Source organism: Capra hircus, chromosome 21 (assembly GCF_001704415.2).
Source record: "Capra hircus breed San Clemente chromosome 21, ASM170441v1, whole genome shotgun sequence".
Classification (NCBI taxonomy): Eukaryota; Metazoa; Chordata; class Mammalia; order Artiodactyla; family Bovidae; genus Capra; species Capra hircus.
In genome coordinates this window covers 48,530,088-48,552,104 of record NC_030828.1, presented here as the reverse complement: position 1 = coordinate 48,552,104, position 22,017 = coordinate 48,530,088, and the positions used below count along the sequence as shown (strand labels likewise).

The 22,017-nt window shown below is 37.2% G+C and overlaps 1 protein-coding gene across 1 annotated transcript; it reads right to left on the bottom strand.

Annotated features, from left to right (window-relative positions):
* GEMIN2 (gem nuclear organelle associated protein 2) lies at nt 240-16,323 on the bottom strand. The gene is made up of 10 exons (XM_005695252.3): nt 16,070-16,323; nt 15,606-15,690; nt 14,147-14,236; nt 13,818-13,877; nt 10,783-10,896; nt 9,168-9,212; nt 7,693-7,761; nt 6,312-6,422; nt 4,904-4,962; nt 240-654 (listed from the first exon to the last, which is right to left on the bottom strand). Exons 1-10 carry the CDS (start codon nt 16,237-16,239, stop codon nt 615-617), a joined length of 843 nt encoding a protein of 280 aa, XP_005695309.1. The 5' UTR covers nt 16,240-16,323; the 3' UTR covers nt 240-614.

Genomic DNA, 22,017 nt, shown 5'->3' with positions numbered 1-22,017 from the left:
AAAAATTGAAAGAGTTGACCTTTTACCATATTACAGAAAATGATCTGTAAAGAAAAAATTGCGTTTATGTAAGAAAGCTTTTAAAAATAAAAGTACTGAGCTTAAAGAGAAAACATCAGACTACTTTTGTTGCTAACTATGAATACACATGCCATATAAACTAGACTATCCTAATTCTAATACTAAGGACATTAGTCTGTTGTCTTTTGTTTAAGAGTCAAACAAAATTTAGTAACCAAAACATTTTCAATAAAATTTTATATGTGTACATGTAAATAAACAACAAAACAGCACCAAAGACCTCTGTACAATTTCACCATACAGTTTCTGTGTAGGATGCTTCATCAGTAAATCTTTCACTTTTGCTTTAAAAGCACGTGATTACAGAAAACTGCTTATTCATTAAAAATTGGGTAAGATCTTTCACAGATACCTCAGATATTCAAAATAATACAATCTATCTTCTGAAGATCAACCTGAGTTGCACAGGTTAAGCTGAAGACTCGTCACACGGTGCTGAAAATGTGAGGCAATCTGCACTTAACTGGCACTGCACTTCCTCAGACTCAGGCGTCTTCATCACAATATCTTCTGTCTCTGAGAGATCAGCTTCATCAGGACGGCTCATCAGCTAAGTCACGCTGGTCAAAATACCTGGTGATAAAAGAATTTGCACAGCGAAGGAAAGCATAAAATGAAAAGGGAACCTATGAACTGGGAGAAAATCTTTGCCAACAATGTGATCCATGAGGGTATAATTTCCAAAATAAAAAAAGCAGCTCATGCAACTCAATAACCAAAAAACCCAATTAAAAAAAATGAGCAGAAAACCTATACAGACATTTCCTCAAAGAAGATACACAGCTGGCCAACAGGCATATGAAAAGATGCTCAACATCACTAATTTTTTGAGAAGTGCAAATCAAAACTACAATGAGGTATCACCTCATGCCAATCAGAATGGCCATCATCACATGATGGAAAGGGTATGGAGAAAAGGGAACTCTCCTACACTGTTGGTGGGAATGGAAATTGGTGCAGCCACTACGGAAAAACTACGGAGGTTCCTAAAAAGAATTAAAAAGAGAGTTCCCATACAATCTAGCAATCCCACTCCTGTTCATATATCTGGAGAAAATGCTAAAAAGGTCCATTACACATATATAAGGAATATTACGAAGCTATAAAAAATAATGAAATAATGCTATTTGCAGCAACATGGATGGACCTAAAGACTATCATACAAGGTGCAGTAGGTCAGACAAAGATAAATATCATATGATGTCACTCTTATGTGGAATCTAAACAATGATACAAACAAACAAAATGATACAAAATAGACACAGACCCACAGGCATAGAAAACAAGTTTATGGTAACTGAAGGAGAAAGGTAAGGGGCAGGGCAGGGGAGAATGAATTAGGAGTTCCCAATAAGCAGATACAAACTACTACATACGAAATAAACAAGGTCCTACTGTACAGCACAATGAACTATATTCAAAATCTTGTAATAAACTATAATGGGAAAAAATCTGAAAAATAGAATATGTATACATATATATGCATAACTGAATCACTTTGCCATACACCAGAAGCTAATGCAACATTGTAAATCAACTATACTTCAATTAAAAAAAATTAATGTATAGTTAAAATATTAATTGCAGCACATTCAAAAAGATACATCTATATACATATATAAGGAATATTACTCAGCTATAAAAAATAATATTTTTGTAATAGCAAAAAACCACAAATGACCCAAATATCCATTAATAAAGCGACTGGCTGAATAAACTACAGCACATCTACACAGTGAAAGATTACAAAGCTTTTCTAAAAAAAGGAATGAGGAAAATATCTACACTGCTACCATGTGATTCCCAGGATTCAGTAAGTGAAAAAAACGAAGCATAGAATGGAAAGCTAAGTATGCTATGTTTTGTAAGCATGTGCAGGGTATACATATATTTGCTTATATTTTTTAAAAGAAACAGTGAATGGGAGGATAAATCAAAAATTAACAATAAAACAGATAACTACAAAAGGGAGAGAAGAGACTACAGAGGATAAAGGTGGATTCTAAAATGCTCCAATACAAATTACAATTTTAACTCTGGAACAATTTAAGCATTTTATGAAATTATGAAACAAAGTAAAAATAAAATCACTAACCAGACTCCACTAAATGAATCTTCTCCTATACTAGGTTGGTGGCATAAACCAAACAGGAGAATAATTCCAAGTAATCTTAAACATGATGTTCCAATATATGTAACTAGAAAGATATACCATGAACAAAAAGAACTGCAAAGAATTCTTAAATGGACTTCAACAGTTTTACAACTGGCCATATTGTTAGTATTGTTATTCTGAAACTACCATGTGCATACTGTAGGATAAAGTCAATAATTATGTTAAGAAAAATCAAGTAATCTTAAGTTAGAACTGAAATATCGACTTGGACCTATGATTTTACTTTTCTTTCTAAAAAATACATACTTCATAGCTCTGTTCAGTGAAAAGGCCTAAATGCAATGACCAACCCCAAAACACCTAGCTTCCCTAATGTTCAAATTGTAGACTCTAGATACCATTTTCTACTTTGAAAGAGGAACCAGCACTCCCAGGAGAAGAGACTAATTCCAGATCTGGAGCCAGAAGTGCCCAAGATATAACTGAATCATTTTGGCAGAGCAGAAAGTAAGAAAGCTTTTTGATAGCTTTCTTTTGATAGACCACTGAGGTTATAGACCAAAAAGCATAGGAACTGATCTGAAGGGCTCCCACTATCCAAAGATAGACCAATTTGAGCATCAAAAAGAATGACTGCTATATCCCTTTACCTGAACGTGAAAATCAACCTCACACCACTCTACGAGAGACAACTAGACACTGTATGCTTCCTGATGTGACACGAGAGCACACAGTCTTGTACACAAACACACAAACACACCCTATCAGATATAATCGAGCCTCTAGACCTACCTACCGGTTTACAGAAAACATGCAGGATAAATGAACCATTAAACATCACCATGTAGTTAGCCGTCAAAACCAAAATACGGGAAATTTTACAAGTCAAAGGATCCAGTTTTTTCAACAAATAAATAGCAAAGAAAAAAACCAAAAGGGCTGGTGGGGGTACTTAACAGACATACCAGACAAACGCCACGAGTCCATCCTACTTGGATCCTGGTTTGAACAATTCAAACATAAAAAGACATTCTTGGGACAATGTTAGGGAATATGAAACACAACTGGGCATCAGATGATACTGAGTTATCACTAAATTTACCGGAAAGCCCTTTATCAGTCAGATACACTGAAACAGGAGAAATAATATGTCCAATATTTGTTTAAAATATATTAACAAAACAGATAAATGAAACATCCTGGTGTAGAGTTAGTAACTGTGGAACCTGGGTGGTAGATTGGTCTGGGGGGGTTATTTTACTATATTTTTATGTGTTTTAAAACCTCTATAATAAGGAGCATAAAAAATAATTATGATTGGTAAAATAATTAAGGTGCCTAACAGTTACTGGGGGGCTTTCCCAGTGGCTCAGTAGTAAAGAATCTGCCTGCAATGCAGGAGACCTGGGTTAGATCCCTGGGTTGGGAAGATCCCCTGGAGGAGGGCATGGCAACCCACTCCACAACTGTTACCTAGAGAATCCCACAGACAGAGGAGCTTGGTGGGCTACAGTCTGTAGGGTCACAAAGAGTCAGACACTACACTGAAGCAACTATGCCCGCACAACAGTTATTGGATCCTGTTTGAATGCGATCCTACTCATCTGATAGGGTATTTCTATGAATTAGCAGCTATTGCCTTAAAGCTATCAAAAGAAACCCAACAACAAAAAACACAGAAGACTTATAACCATGTAAGTTACTTACACTGAAGCTGTTAGAATAGTGTCAAGGCCTATGTTATCTGGTTTTCAAACCTGCTATAACCTATAGGTTTTCCTAAGTGAAGTCTATAGCCTCAGAAACTTCTGCCCTACCTTCTAAGGATTAAATGAGTTCCTATTTTGAAGCACTAAGAAAAATGCCTGGCACAAATTGAACACTAAGTATTAATTATCATCATTAGCATAATTATTATAGATCAAGAAACTACATGCTGAACATGTTTATATTTTGAAAAAGTATCTCGCTTGGCAATGGGAAAAATGAACACAGTATTACTTAATATCCCAGTATTTAAATATATTATAAAGCATTAAAAAGTTATTAGTGTTGGAATAAAAACAGACCAATGAATAAAAATAGCAAGTCCAGAAAGAGACCTAAAATAAATATGTGTGTGTGTGTATACACATATTCACATTTAAGAATTTAGAATATGAAGACATTTTCATGTAAATTCCAGGTGGAATTTTAATGTAAGAAATGAAATAAAAAATATACTAAATAACTGAAAATGATCAAAGGACATGAGCAATTTAAAAAAACTGCAATAAAATGAAACATATTCTATCCTTACGGATAACCATACAAAGCAAATACAATTAATCTGATGGAAATATTTACATCAACTGAAAACGCTCAGTGTTGAATAACAGGAGATGGGCACTCTCACCAACATTTTAGTCGGAACCCAGAGTGGTATGATCTTTCTAGAAGGCAAATGTAATAAATATCTCAGTTTTAAAAGTACATGCAAGCCCTTTAATTTATTTCCAGGAATTTCCCCTTAGGCAATAAATAGAGCTGTATGTATAAGAATCTTCAACGCAGCATTATTTACAGAGAAACACTAGAAATAAAGGGAATTGTGATACATATAATACTGTTTCCTTATGCCTCAACTTCCTCACTGTAAAATGGAAACAATACTTTCTACCACCATTAATAATGCTATTATAAAGCAAGAAGTCAAGGATTACTTACCTGCTAACCAAGCAGATTAATAAATTCAAAGCAGGAACCCTTTCATCATCTTTGCTGTCCTAAAAGGCAAAAAGAAAAAAAAGAAAGCTTGAAATGCAGACTGTTATCCCCTAATTTTTCCTTCTTCTTTTATTGTGGCCTCGCAGCATATGGGATCTTAGTTCCCTGACCAGACGTCAAACCCATGCTCCCTGTGAGCCACTGGATTGCCAGCAAAGTCCCAACCACCTAATATTTTTGAAGGAAGTTTCCTTTCACGGTGCAAAACATGAACATTTTATTAGATGACAATAATAATGACATGGATATAGAAAACATCAAAGAAAACAGAGAAACTGTAGAGTTAATGATTCCTTGAGAAACATCTAAGATCTTGTTTTAAAGAAAGCTCCTGAATAGATCCTAGAAAGGAATAAGAGTTGAGGGCTCTAAGGAGGATAACTTGGGAGAGATACTTTTCCTGATTCCAAGTGTAAGACTGAAAAAAGCCTGTGTCCTAACTGGACACTAATGGAATAAACATATATAAACATATTTTAAAGAAAATATTTCAGATCAGGGTTCTCAATGATGAAGGAAGTTGTTCCTGAACTATACATTTCCTAAAATTCACTTTAAATATACAGTGAGTAATAAGTTACATTTTGCTTGGAGTACAGGCCATGTAAATTAGTCTGTGCCATCTCATGGAAGTTTAATGAAACTATTTTGGAGTAGTCAGTGGAGAACAGTTTTTTATTTTGTGCAGGTGAAAGGAGGAATGAAAAAAAAAATCAGTTTAGTCTGGCATCGAATTAATTTATATCGTAATGCTGCAGGCATGAGTTAGAGGAAGGGTCTAAATGGAAAAATTCAAAACCATTATTATGCCAGAGACTGTTAGTTGACCACTGTGGCTTCTTGATTCCCCATATTATGTAGCAAATGAAGCTCATTTTTAGATGGGTACACTGTCACCCAACTAAAATAAACATTTCCTATAGTTCCTTATGGTCATGTGACCAAATTCTGGCCAATGAGCTGTTTTGGCCAGATGTGCTTGTAAGAGGCTCGGGAAAGGCTCTTTAGAGGGGAGAACCTTCTCTTCTTCCCAGCTTCCTTTAGTGAAACATACTGGCAGAACCTGGATTATGAAGTGAGCTTGGGGAGGGAAACCACAAGCGGCAGAACTCGAAGGCCTGGGTTACTGCCTCCTTAGATCTAATCTGCCTACCTTCATACTCCCTTTGTCTGAGAAAAACACTTGCATTTTATTTAAGATAATGTTATTTTGGACTCTTCTACCACGCGGCTAAATCTAATCTTGACTAACAACATAGTCCACCTTTTGTTACTTCACTGAGATCGTTCTTTACCACCACAGAAGCTGCTGAGTGCTTCCGATGTGGAACAGAGAGTCTGAACTTACCACCAGAAGCCTCACTTCAGAGCACCTTCTTGCAAGCTGCCGAATCAGTGAATGAGCCTCCGGTAATAAAGGTTTTTCAAGACAAGCCAATAAAGCATAAAGCCATCTTCCCTATACAGGATTTAAGAAAGCAATAAGTAGGCAAACTACACCATAAGTTTAATTTATAATCACTTAATTGTACCTCAGAAAGGCCGTTATCAAGTTATATTCCATCAGCAGTACGCACGACTGAGTTTATTTGGAGCAACACATCACTCCAGGGACTACGCAAGAGTATTTGAACGAAGTTTAAATAGCAATTTGTACAACACACTAAGTTAGCTCCTTAAGCAACCCCAAGTCAATGGTTTTTTTTCCCATTTAAAAAAAAAAATGGCTTCACTCTATTCAAGCTTTATTTCAATGACTTTCTCTTGAACAAAAAGATTCACAGCCAGGTTTCTTTCACAAAGAGTGAGTGGGATTCTCTTTTATGTGAAAAGAGCAAGCATATATTTAAATTTGACCAGAAGCTTCTGGACGGCAAGGATTATATCTTGTGTTTTGACTGGAAGCCTTGAAGCTTCAGATACACTCTTTTTTGCAAATATCCTCAGTGGTGAAAAATACTTGTTTTTAAAATCAAATCTAACTGCAAAGGATGATAAAATTTCTTATTAGGGGATTAAGTGGGCAATTCATTTACATAACATCTATCAAATTTACCCAATTTTGAAGGTGAAAAATTTTTAAGCTGTGAGTGTAAAGCAATAAAACAGAAGGGCAGTACAGTAGAGTTGGTCAGAGTACAGCCAAACTGCCTCAGCATGAGTCTCAGTTCTGCCAGTTATAATCTGTGTGCCCTCAGGCCAGTTACTGAATCCCTATGTGCTCCAGTTTCCTCATCTGTAAAATGGAAATAACAGCTCATAGGTGATTCGAGGAGTTATTATACATAAAATCCTTAGAATGAAGCCTGGCACATATATTTGCTATTATTCCTATTTCTGATATTCTTTAGTGGACTGGATTTCAAAGCCATTTTAGAAAATGCATTTCAAACTTCTCTAAGCCAGGACTATTTGAAATGGGGTCTGCAGACTGGTAGCCATTCTGTTTGTTACTGATCTGTGAAAAGATAAGCAGCTTCTCCCAGGATATAAACCAGCTATTTGGCTGATGGTTTTTCTCCCCAACGCAAGATTCTCAATGAAGGAAGTACTATGTTGATTAACATTCTATTGTAAGTTCCTTATTTTACTGCAAACAAGCATTGTCTGCATTATACATATAGATGAATAACACATACATATATATAAATAATACAGAACCATAGCTTACATATAAGGTAAGTATATATAATTTTGTCTGCATTATGAAAAGAAAGATGCAGTACTACCAATTCTGGAGTAAAGTCTCTTTCTCCAAACCAATTATTCAGATATTCCAAGACACTAGTTACTGTTGCCTAAAAAAAGGGGGAGGGGGAAGAGATGGAAGAACAGCATTAGTAATAAAACACTGACAAGTTCAAGCTGAGTTACATTAAGTTCAGTGAGAAAACAACTCTGCTTAAAATGGACTTCTTTAGACTTAAGAGAGAAACCTTTGACTCTATTTAGTAATTTGATTAGATGGAACACTCAGTGAGATAAGGCTTTTTCGACAAATATTTTTATATATTTTCAATTATCAACACAGTCCAAATCCTAGGATTTAGTAACTACTAATTTAGTTCAGAACTATTTTTTTTAACTCCACTCTCTTAAAAAATAGTCTTAGCATAAATTCAGCTTATTTTCATTAAATCAAAGTACAAATCTAAATACAAAGTTAGCTAGAGAAATATAATCTACCAAATTCTCTAGCTTATTCTAGTATAGATGCTGCTGCTGCTGCTGCTAAGTCGCTTCAGTCGTGCGACTCTGTGACCCCATAGATGGCAGCCCACCAGGCTCCCCCGTCCCTGGGATTCTCCAGGCAAGAACACTGGAGTGGGTTGCCATTTCCTTCTTCAATGCATGAAAGTGAAAAGTGAAAGTGAAGTCGCTCAGTCGTGTCCGACTCTTAGCGACCCCATGGACTGCAGCCCACCAGGCTCTTCCGTCCATGGGATTTTCCACGCCAGAGTATTGGAGTGGGGTGCCATTGCCTTCTCCGTAATATAGATGGGACACTTACAAAAGTCATTCTCATTGAATTTAGTATAATTATTAGAGTATCTTAATGTAAATGATCAAGTAAGTAAAACTATAGGCCAGTATATTATTTACAACAGAGTATGACTTGTTAAAAAAATTTATCTTCCAAGGGTATCCAATATATGTGAATACAAAACCATCAAAGTTTTATTTGCTCTTTAAGTGGGCAACAGAGTTCCTAGTGCTGAGAGACCGAACAACTAAAATTCATACTGCTTCCCTTTTGACCCAAGAAATTCAAATTTCATTCTTAATGAAGTGTGCCCAACATCTGGAACTAGAAAGAGCAATCTAACCTTAGTATTTTTTTTCAAACCCCATAATCTAAGACTTATAACTGAAACATAAATGTATGAATAGTTTAGCACCATGATAAAGAGCATGAGTTCTGAAGTGAGATCAATCTGGGACTGAATTCCAGTGCTGCCATTAAAACTTGCCAATAAACCACCTACAAATGACTTAATCGCCAACCGTTTCCTCATTTATTAACAAAAAGTATATTAATAATAATTCCCCATATAAGGTTGTAGTGAGGATTAAATAAGAATTTTAAAGAGTTTAGGACAGGGTCTTACATACTGTAAATATTAAATAAATGTATTCAAATATCTTAACACACACTGCAAACAGAAGAATGCATATATTCTTATTATTATTAGCTATATTTTACCTGATTCATTCTGCTAACAATACTAAGCAAGGGAGGAAAACCAATCTGAAAGAAAAATGAGACTGAAGTTTACTAAGTGGTATTACAAAGCGGGAGGGTGGGGGGGGGCTTCATTTTTTTTTTAAATTGGTGAATTTCTCAACATGCTATTTTATGAAAACAAAACATAGATAAAATTCCTTCATCATATATTACAATAAAACATTCCATGAACTACTATGCTAATAATACCCAAGAAAACAACGTCTTGACATTTGAATACATAAATGTAAAAAATATAGAATGATTTGAGTAATGAAGATATTAAAATAAAGCATGTAACAAAAAACAGTATGATATTAATAAGTTGTGCATACTCTTTCAAAAATCTTTAGCTAAGCAAACATTCTGGGGAGGTAAGGGTACTTGAATGAGTTCTTTCAAACCTAATCTGCTTTAAATAAAAAAAGTTATTTTGGACTTTAATGTTGGGAGCTTTGATTATGAAAACAGTACTGACTTTCAAGAAACTTAAGTGGACACGCATTAAAGTGTATTTTGCAATAACAAACTGAATAAATATATATTCTTTGCCAAATTAAAAAATTTTGAAAAGTAACATACATTAGGGATATAATCCAATAGAAGAAATGCTGTATAAGAAACAGCATTAAATTAGCTCTCAGAGATCTGAATCTTTCTACACTCCCACCACCATGCATTAAGACTGCCTGTTTCCCCAGCCCTTATTTATTAACAGTGTGTCAAACTTGTTTTACCAATGTTAACTGAAAAATGCCAGCTCAGTGGAGATGTAAGTAATGTTTTTATTTTAAGAGAGTCTGGGCATCTTCTCATATAAGAACAATTTGCATTTCCTTCCTGTGAAATGTCTCTTTACACCCTTTGCTTGTTTTTGTTTTTTAAATTGAGGTCTTGGGTCTTTTTTAGTGATTTTCAGAGCTTTTACATTTAGGGGATAAACTAATTTTAAATGAGAAAAACAAAACGTGGCACCAAAGAGAAAACAATAAATACCTATTCAACACAACAGACAACATGGTATAGGGAGTTACCAGTAATGCAGATGTGTGAACATCTGCAGGCTTGGGGGCAGGCGAATCCTGAAGGACAAGAAGCAGCTGGCCACATACTTTATTATTAAAGTCATATGAAATATAAATAATCTTTATATTTATAAAATATAAATTAAACATAGCCTCAACATTTCACCACCAGAATATGCAATTTATTAAACATTTTTAAGCACCTGAGTTTTTAAGCACCTGAGTTTTCCTTTGTTTCTCTGACTACTCAGAACTCACTGTTTGACCCTTGCCTAATCATTAAAAAAAAAAAAGTCCTATCTAGCTCAAAAAATTATTAAACAGCTAAAGCACACACTGTTTTAGAAAATAGGCTGTTATACATCAGTCATATATTAGTTGCTTTTTAAATTTTTTTTACAACCTTGGAAAACAAAAAAGCTATTATGCTTCTATGTTTAGCAAATGGGCTTACAAAAACAGTCAGGAGACTGGATTTGGCCTAAGCTATATTCTGCTAAGTCTCTATACTAAATCTCGCTCCAAAACTATGACCTGTTTTTTGTTTGTTTAGTCACAGTATCACTTACTTGTACATAATCGATTCCAGGACTTTCACTTGCGGCTGGTCCAATAGCCCCTTCAGCACATAACCTTTCACCTAGACAAAATTTCTTCCAGCCTTCTTCATCTTCACATTTTGGCTAAAAGAAAAAAAAAAAAGAATTTACTTATGTATTTTCTTTAATACTGAACAATGAAAAAACAAGTGAGGATTCCTTCATATTCCCACCATCTCACACAAACATATAGTGCTTGTAATGGAGTGAACTGTGTCCCCTCAAAATTCCTATGCTGAGATCCTCACCTCCAGCATGTGCTGGTTAGGAGACTGAGTCTTTACAGCAGTGATTAAGTTAAAATGAGTTGGGTAGAGTGGGTCCTAATCCAATCTGACTGACATTCTTTTGGGAAAGAGGAAATTCCGATAAAAAGACATTAGGGATGTGTACGCACACAGAAGGCCACGTGGGGACCCAGCTAGATTGTCATCTGCAAGCCAGAGAGAGTGGCCTTGAGAGAAACCTGCTGACACCTCGATCTTAGCCCTCTAACCCACAAAGCTGTGAGAATACCTTACTGTTTGGTAAGCCGCTCCATCTGTGGTGGTTTGTTATAGCAGTCCTAGCAAACCAGAACAGGACCCAGGTGGTCACACCATATGTGGGACATTTTTAGTCTGGATCATACTTTAATGAACACTGACAAGCAAGTAAGTGCTCAAAAGAGGGTGATAAAGACGTAAAATTGATATAAAAAAAATACACTAAGAATGCTTACAAGAATGAAGCCTATTTATCCCAAGGAAGGAGACATAATTACATACTTCACATAAAAGGCTGTCCAATCAAAGAGGGAATAGATTTATTCTACATTGTCAGATGAAAAAAGCATGACCTTTCAGCTCAACCCTAACAGAACCTAAATTTTTTAAATTTATTTATAGTTGATTTATAATAGAGTTAGTTTCAGGTGTATAGCAAAGTGATTCAGTTAACAGAACAATTTTTATTTGGGCACATCACCTCACAAATCATTTTACATACATATGCAGTTTTCCCCCGAGGAGAAAGAGCTTTCATTAGATCCTCAGAAGGAGAACAAAACCCCTAATAAGTAAAAGCCTACTGTCCTGGAACAATGTTTTCCCATTACTCCATTAGGTCAGAGACTGTTTCTGCTTCAGGTAGCACTGAAAATCCTAATTATTACATATGGTTGGTGTTTAACAAATGATTAGATCAATCAATCAATCAATGTTCATATTTACATAGTTGCCTTCAGAGGTTGCTTTAAAAATTCTTCATCTTATTATTTACATGTTTCACATCTGCCATGATGAATATATATGTTACTGCTATGTAATATTCCATTGTTTTGATGGAGGATCTTCATTTATTAAATCAATTAATTATGCTGTCATTTCTCTTTTGACAAAATTATATCACCATCCTGTTACTAGTGCAGCTTCTTTTTGAATTATATAGGTACCCAAAAGTCCTTACCTTGAGCAAGGAAAAAATGTATCTACCTACCTACCGTCCTCTCCTTCTTCTTACCAGGAGACCTCACCGTACAGTGAAAGGCTTTCGAATCAGACAAAGTTTGGTCTCTATCTCAGCTATACTTTTTAGGAGTTAAATGGTCTTGGGCAAGTGATGTTAGTGTCTTTCACACTTTTCCTAGAGCAGAGCGTCCAACAAGTATACAGAAGCATATAGAGAGGTTACACTGAATCTCTCAGATTTCAGCTGGTAGTCTTAGGCCATGAGAACAGCTTCCTCCATTTATCCCAAAGTGACACCATTTAAAACATGTTAGGAAGCACTGCCTAGAAGAAGCTTCTAAAATCTGAAATCTGAGGGGAATTCCCTGGTGGGCCAACGGTTAGGACTCCATGCTTACACTACATGGGTTTGATCCCTGGTGAGGGAACCAAGATCCCACGGGGAGCACAGCATGGCCAAAAGAACCCCCTGAAATCTATGAACCACCTGAAACAATGAGCAAAATTGTATGAATAGGTGTGTTTTCCCCTCTCTGAAAATAAACAGCTTTCATTCGATTCTCCAGAATATGAGACTCCATAAGAGGTTAAAGAGGTTCCCTGGTTGCTCAGCAGTAAAGAATCGGCCTGCCAATGCAGGAGTCTTGGCTTCAATCCCTGGGTTGGAAAGATCCCCTTGAGAAGGAAATGGCAACCCACTCCAGTATTCTTCCCTGGGAAATCCCATGGACAGAGGAGTCTGGTGGGATACAGGCCATAGGGTTGCAAAGAGTCAGACACAATTGAGTGACAAACACTTTCACTTTTTCAATGGAGATACAGACATAGGATACAGACTTGTGGACACAGTGTGAGAAGCAGAAGGTGGGAAGAATTGGGAGAGCAGCATGGAACATATAAATTACTATGTAAAATAGACAGCCAGTAGAAATTTGCTGGATGAGACAAGAAACTCAAATCAGGTGCTCTGTGACAACCTAAAGGGGTTGGATGGGGTGTGAGGTGCGAATGAGGTTCAAGAGGGAGGGGACATATGTAAACCATTCATGTTGATGTAGGACAGAGACCAACACAATATTGTAAAACAGTTATCTTCCAATTACAAATTTTAAAAAATTAGTCTAAGCTGATAAAACATCAAATGGTACTTTCCAGTAAGCATGACAAATTTTACTAAAAAGTCAATCATTGGTATTGGCACCATTACCTCATCAAGAAAATCCAAGGAGCCTTTATTCAATCTTTTTGTAAATACTGAAAATGTATTTACTTTCTTGAAAACCAAATGTCTAGAAGAACCTTTACAGACTTGTAGAGACTGATCCAAAGTCTCTCAAGATGTGGATTAAGGGTGTCATAAACATAACTTGCATTATTTATTCTATCCTTTTCAGGCGAAAAGACAATGGAACTGTTACTATTAATAGTAGATGGGAGAGAATGAAAATAATATGGATTAAACAAGAGAATCTTTAAGAACTGGAAGTAAATACGGACTATTTCAAGTTACAATCAATAGTTATAATAGTTACGATCTAAAGAGAGAAACTTACATACCATGGTCACGTTACTATCCAACTGTTGTGATTTCCAGTGACTTCTATGTCTGTTCACACTCTAAAGGAAGAGAAATCAGACAAATGATCATAGAATGGATAACTCAAAAGAAATCAATTGCTGCACAACATTCTAACAATCTTAAAGCCTGGAAAATGTTTCAAATTGTATTATGTCAAGTGATCATAATAATAATAATTTGGTAATTGATTCATGAATATTCTTATCGTTACATATTTAGCAGCCCCAATTTTTCCAACTACAGTCTAAGAACAGAAATAAATCTGAAGGAAGGCTTTAATTTGATTAAATGATTAAAGCACAGCTACCTGCCGAACAGTTGAAAATTGTGCCACTTGTTGCTGTTGCCACTGCAGAGTAGGGGAGTATCCTTCTGGGGCAGGCTGGCATCCTGAAAGCTAGAGATCAGTTCATAAATTTTAGAATCAATGTTAAGTGTTACCACTAGACTCTCAAGCCTCTGCAAAGTAAAAGCAGAATCAAGAGGAAAAATGAGTAATAAAGCAAGTAAGACTACACAAGAAAGGAAGTACTTTTTGCAGATGTAAAAAAGGATGCAATTCATTTATGTCTCAGTTTAAAACATCAAGAAAAGATCCTTATATAGTTGCTTTAGTAAAAGCAATCTGGAACAGTTTATAGTTGGAGTTTCTACAAAATCCAAGTATGAGACCTAAAGATATAACCCAGTACTACCTTTCTATAATAGCAAAACTATTTGAAGCAAAAAGACATAATGCAAATAAAACATTCTGGTATGAGCAGAATGCAAATAATTAAAAGCATTTGACTTTACAAGGGCTACTTCTGTTTCTTAAAACAGCACATAGGTCACAACTGATCACATATTGCCTTGAAATAAAACTGAGTATGGTAACATTTCAAAAGTCAGGTATACAAGATACCATCTGTCATCAACTAAAAATTTCTGTAAAGGAATTATATGAAACATTATAGTGTCTGAGTTAAAATCTCCTGATAATAAACATCAGATAAATAAATTACTTAGAACACAAAAGGAAAAGGAACTGTGGTAATTTAAAAACTGCTGCTCTCCTTCCACCATAGGTTAAACAGCATCAAGTGGACTTTCTGTGGCTACTCCATCCAGACTAGTTCTCCCTGTTACTTACTAGTCGTTATATGTTAACTTTCTTTAGACATAATATATAACGGTTTGTTTTTTTAATGTCTTCCTCAGGAGAAAGGGAAAATTCTACAAGGGTAGGGACTTTCTGTCTCATCCTCTGTTGTATTCCCAGTGCCTGGCACATAAGTTGCTTAGTTAAAAAATGTGCTGGATAAATAAATGAATGAAAAGGTTCACAGTGGGCAAGTAGGTAGAAAAGTGTGATACTTGGGTTTCTATTTTTAAAAAACAAAACCTAGTCAAATTCAAAACATACAAACTACTCTAAGTAAGATTAAACGCCAACCCAATAATAATTGTGAACTGGTAAAAGGTACCTTAAAAATAAAGGCTAGCATAAATAACCTATTTAAAGACTCCATGAAGATCGGGTCATGCTCCTAAAGTGTTACGAGCTCCAGGAATGTCAGGGTTACTAAAAGTCTCTCTGCAGGTAGTAAACGCCAGCTGTCCTTTTGGGGGAAAAAGTACAAGCAACTGTCTAACTGAACATACAGCAATAAAATCTTACATTTTAACTGATCCTGTCCGATACTTTCTGACACTATAGGGTGAGCCTCCGTCTTTTAATTTGCGGGGAGGAAAAAAAAAATCCCCTGATGCCTAATAACACTCACAGAAATATTCACACTTTGCTTCCTTTTCAACTTCTTTGGGTCAATTTGAGCTACCACAACATCTGGACATTGAGCTGCTTCGATCCTACAAACAAGTGATAAATGCAAAAAAACGTGATTACTATTGTTCATGTGTAGTATAACAAGCGATCCAACTTCTACAGTTCAATATAAAATTACAAACTTCAGAATTGCAATGGAAGCTCTAAACAATAAATTTCTGAAATTATCTGGACTGAAAGCAATCTAAGAGCATGTATCTTGTCATCAGTAATCAGGTTTAATAAAATGAAGTTCACAGAAACTCGCTCACACAAAGATGTAATCAAGGGATTTTGTTCTGCCCGAGTATGGGGACGGAAAAGAAGTGGGGCTTTATCGCACTTTGGGGTCGAGCGGGGTACGGGCGATGTGCCCAAGGGCGTAAGGACAACCGGCCCACCCGCACAGGGTCCAATACTCACTGGACCCGCCTCAGGTATTCCTGGGGCGTCCTCGGAGGTACGCTGGGATCGAAACTTTCCGTCAAGTCGCAGGGCTCCACCGGCAAAAGCCGTGGCATCAACTCCTCCACCGCAGACTCCGCAGGTACCCACGCCATAGTTTTCAATGAAGAGCGTCCCACCCAGCGCATGCGCCAGAGCTGGGGTCACAGCGCAGGCGCACGTAGAGGCGCGTTAGGCGCGGAGTTGAGCAAGAGGCCGGCCTTAGGGGGCGTAACTGCGCATGAGCAAACCTGAAGCTTGTCCCAGAGTTTAAGGGTCCGGTACTGTAGTGAAGACTGCGAACTTGGTTCCTTGTAGAAGTGGTTCTGAAGTTTTTCTGGGTTTTATTATTATACCTTTCTAAGACTGAGGGTAATTAACTTTTATGCATCGTTAGTATTGAGGGAACTGTAAGTACTTTTTAAGTTAATGAGCAGTTACTGTACCAATCATTTCTTGAGCTTTAAATTCACATCACCTGCATTTCCTCATTTAATTTTTACTATCTTTTAAAGTAAGTGGTATTATGCAAAGTTTGTGGGGACGGAAATCGACTGAAAGAGGGGTTAAGGACAATTGTAACTTTCTTCTAAGGAAGACCTATTGGAAAAGACCCTGCCGCTGGGAAGGACTGATAGCAGGAGGAGACGGGAGTGACAGATGATGAGATGGTTGGATGGCATCACCAACTCCAGGGACATGAGTTTCAGCAAACTCTGGGCGATGGTGAAGGATAGGGAAGCCTGGCGTGTTTCAGTCTATGGGATCGCAGAGTCAGACACCACTGAACAAGAACAACAAAAGAGAAGAGCCGATTCCAACCCAGATTTATCTGATGCCAAATGAATGTAAAATTAGTTTCCCAGAGGAATTTCTTCTACTTGGCTGTGCCAAAGATCACTTTATATTTATCCGAAATTATCTAATAAGAATAGAGGTCAGTTCAGTTCAGTTCAGTCGCTCAGTCGTGTCCGACTCTTTGCGACCCCATGAATCGCAGCACGCCAGGCCTCCCTGTCCATCATCACCAACTCCCGGAGTTCATTCAGACTCACGTCCCTCGAGTCAGTGATGCCATCCAGCCATCTCATCCTCTGTCGTCCCCTTCTCCTCCTGCCCCCAATCCCTCCCAGCATCAGAGTCTTTTCCAGTGAGTCAACTCTAAGCATGAGGTGGCCAAAGTACTGGAGTTTCAGTTTTAGCATCATTCCTTCCAAAGAAATCCCAGGGCTGATCTCCTTCAGAATGGACTGATTAGATCTCCTTGCAGTCCAAGGGACTCTCAAGAGTCTTCTTCAACACCACAGTTCAAAAGCATCAATTCTTCGGCGCTCAGCCTTCTTCACAGTCCAACTCTCACATCCATACATGACCACAGGAAAAACCATAGCCTTGGCTAGACGACCTTAGTCAGCATGTCTTAGTAATGTCTCTCCTTTTGAATATGCTATCTAGGTGGCTCATAACTTTTCTTCCAAGGAGTAAGAGTCTTTTAATTTCATGGCTGCAGTCACCATCTGCAGTGATTTTGGAGCCCCCCAAAATAAAGTCTCACACTGTTTCCACTGTTTCCCCATCTATTTCCCATGAAGTGATGGGAATGCCGTGATCTTCATTTTCTGAATGTTGAGCTTTAAGCCAACTTTTTCAAACTCCACTTTCACTTTCATCAAGAGGCTTTTTAGTTTCTCTTCACTTTCTGCCATAAGGGTGGTGTCATCTGCCTATCTGAGGTTATTGATATTTCTCCCAGCAATCTTGATTCCAGCTTGTGTTTCTTCCAGTCCAGTGTTTTTCATGATGTACCCAGCATAGAAGTTAAATAAGCAGGGTGACAATATACAGCCTTGACGTACTCCTTTCCCTATTTGGAACCAGTCTATTGTTCCATGTCCAGTTCTAACTATTGCTTCCTGACCCGCATACAAATTTCTCAAGAGGCAGGTCAGGTGGTCTGGTATTCCCATCTCTTTCAGAATTTTCCACAGTTTATTGTGATCCACACAGTCAAAGGCGTTGGCGTAGTCAATCAAGCAGAAATAGATCTTTTTCTGGAACTCTCTTGCTTTTTCCACGATCCAGTGGATGTTGGCAATTTGATCTCTGGTTCCTCTGCCTTTTCTAAAACCAGCTTGAACATCAGGAAGTTCACGGTTCACATATTGCTGAAGTCTGGCTTGGAGAATTTTGAGCATTACTTTACTAGCATGTGAGATGAGTGCAATTGTGTGGTTGTTTGAGCATTCTTTGGCATATCCTTTCTTTGGGATTGGAATGAAAACTGATCTTTTCCAGTCCTGTGGCCACTGCTGAGTTTTCCAAATTTGCTGGCATGTTGAGTGTAGCACTTTCACAGCATCATCTTTCAGGATTTGAAATAGCTCAATAGGAATTCCATCACCTCCACTAGCTTTGTTCGTAGTGATGCTTTCTAAGGCCCACTTGACCTCACATTCCAGGATGTCTGGCTCTAGATTAGTGATCACACCATCATGATTATCTGGGTCGTGAAGATCTTTTTTGTACAGTTCTGTGTATTCTTGCCACCTCTTCTTAATATCTTCTGCTTCTGTTAGGTCTATACCATTTCTGTCCTTTATCGAGCCCATCTTTGCATGAAATGTTCCTTTGACATCTCTAATTTTCTTGAAGAGATCTCTAGTCTTTCTGATTCTGTTGTTTTCCTCTATTTCTTTGCACTGATCGCTGAGGAAGGCTTTCTTATCTCTTCTTGCTGTTCTTTGGAACTCTGCATTCAGATGCTTATATCTTTCCTTTCCTCCTTTGCTTTTCACTTCTCTTCTTTTCACAGCTATTTGTAAGGCCTCCCCAGACAGCCATTTTGCTTTTTTTGCATTTCTGTTCCATGGGGATGATCTTGAACCCTGTCTCCTGTACAATGTCACGAACCTTATTCCATAGTTCATCAGGTACTCTATCTATCAGATCTAGTCCTTTAAATCTATTTCTCACTTCCACTGTATAATCAGAAGGGATTTGATTTAGGTCATACCTGAATGATCTAGCGGTTTTCCCTACTTTCTTCAATTAAGTCTGAATTTGGTAATAAGGAGTTCATGATCTGAGCCACAGTCAGCTCCTGGTCTTGTTTTTGTTGACTGTATAATAGAGTAGCCATCCCTTTTTCCTTTTAAGAGAGATTTCTTAAATAGTGCAAAGAACAAAGTTAATGCCAACACCCAGAAGTTATCATTATTAATCTCAGGGGCAATCTTGTGAGGGGGTCCTATTATTTCCACTTTACAAGTGAGTAAACAAGGCAGGAATGGATTAAGTTAACTTATTCTAGGTCACAACTTGCAAGAAACAATGAAAGTACTATGTCTCGGTCTTTTCTAAACAAGCTCCGAGTGAATACAATTGTTTTCTAAGGTCTGTTTAATTTCAGGCTTTTGTTTGTTTGTTTGTTCTTAAATCAGTCTTTAGAAAAAATGCAATTAATTTTAAAACCAGAATGTAACTTTCTAAACTGAAGATAAAGTAAGGACAATCTTTAGGTTAAGCGCTTAAGAATTAGTGCTTATAAATACTAACTAAACAATTGGGAGACATGGAAAGAAACTGCCTGGCTGCAAACTAAAAAGTTTTTTGGTTAAAAAATCTTGCTGATTTTAGAAGAAACCAACTTATAAGGGATGCAGAGAAACACTCCTGTCACCGAACACTTTGGTGATGATGAAGAATAAATTAGAAATCATAATGTGTCATTTCTGGATTTTCTTACACATACTTTTTTCTTTGGAAACTAGCTTATTAGCAATTTCCCCCCATTTTTCTGTAGAAAAGAACCTACTAGGTCAACCACAAGGGAACAGTTCTTAATACTGGACTCCATATATAAGTGCATGGCAAAACTACACATGGATGAAGGAAACAAGGATAGAGATAACAAAATGGAACAAAGCTTGTCCCAGGAAATAATAAGAAAATTTTTTCAAAAGAAGTGTGTAATAAAGGACATCAATAATTCTAAAATGGTTCTAAAATTTTAAATACACAGGAATGAATTCACTCAAGAGAGAGGAAATTAATTTAAACATTTATAAGGCTTACTGTCTGGTCTTTAAAACATATCTGGCTTAAAAGAATTAAGGAATGAATTTTGGAACACGTTTAATATGGTTATAAATAGGAAATTGCACTAAGTATTTTTTTTAAGTCTTTATTGAATTTGTCACAATACTGCTTCTGTTTTATGTTTTGGTTTTTTGGTCATGAGGCACGTTAGCTTCCTGACCAGGTTAGAACCCTCAGCCCCTGTATTGGAAGGTGAAGTCTTAACCACTGGACCACCAGGGAAGTCCTCTGCACTAAGTATTTTTGAATGTTTTGATTGAGATATGAGACAGTTGAGAAGAAACTCTATTTTGTTGATGAAATTATTCTGAAGAGAAACTTAACTTTTTAGAAATCTGAACTTCTAAAACTATAATAACCATTTCTTCCTAGGAAGAACTATTTCTAAGATACTTAACTGCTTCTGAGGCCCTGTTTTTAAAGATTTCCAGTCACTTCTCAGTTTACAGTGGAAAGATTTTTATGTTTCAATGTTTCTTACATTGGTGCTTGGCTGTGGGAGTAATATGAAGGTTGTGAGCACAGAATGTCTGTTTATTGATGACAGAAGCATCTGCTAAGTCAAACTTGCAGAGCTAAATGAAAAATTTGTCCCTGTACTTAATGTCCTTTTAAGCAGCTCAGTTATTTTCAAGTATTAGTGTATATAAGAATTATCTGCAAGAAATTCTTTAAAATACAGGCTCCTGGGTCCTATAACTCTCTCCCCCAGAGTTTCTGACTCTGTTTATTGGCTGTAGGACTCTGAACCTGAAATTTTTCGAAAGCATTCCAAGTGAGAAACATAGCTTAGTCCATCCATTTTATCTTTTCCTCCTTATTCTTTAAGATTTACTCCCCGAGAATTTGGGGCTTCCATGTGGTGTTAGTGGTAAAGAACTCACCTGGCAATGCAGGAGACATAAGAGACATGGGTTCGATCGCTGGGTTGGCAAGATCCCTTGGAGGATGGCGTGAAAACCCAGTCCAGTATTCTTGCCTGAAAAATCCCATGGACAGAGGAGCCTGGCAGGCTACAGTCCATAGGCTCTCAAAGAGTCAGACATGACTCAAACAACTTATCAGACACCCTAGAATTCTGTCTTACCATACTTTGTCAGTTCTTTTCTCCTTGGCCACAGTCTGAAATTTCAATTTTCACTTTTATACCATTAAACTTTAATAAATTCAGTCATCCAATTAACGTTTCAATTAAGTTCAGTTCACTCATTCAGTCATGTCCGACTCTTTGCGACCCCATGAATCGCACCACGCCAGGCCTCCCTCTCCATCACCAACTCCCGGAGTCCACCCAAACCCATGTCCATTGAGTCAGTGATGCCATCTAACCATCTCATCCTCTGTTGTCCCCTTCTCCTCCTGCCCCCAATCCCTCCCAGCATCAGGGTATTTACCAATGAGTCAGCTCTTCCTATCAGGTGGCCAAAATATTAGAGTTTCAGCTTCAACATCACTCCTTCCAATGAACACCCAGTACTGATTTCCTTTAGGATGGACTGGTTGGATCTCCTTGCAGTCCAAGGGACTCGCAAGAGTCTTCTCCAACACCACAGTTCAAAAGCATCAATTCTGTGAGCAGCCTTCTCTCTATAAAGACAGTCTCTCTATAAAGACAGTCTGACTCTCACATCCATACATGACTACTTGAAAACCATAGCCTTGACTAGACAGACCTTTGTTCACAAAATAATGTCTCTGCTTTTTAATATGCTGTCTAGGTTTATCAGTTTTCTATTATGTGTCAGACACTGTCGTAGGGATTGGGCTTTATTAGGTAATATGGGGACAGTGGAGGTTTGCTGTCATGAAATGGGGACAATTTTGAGGAG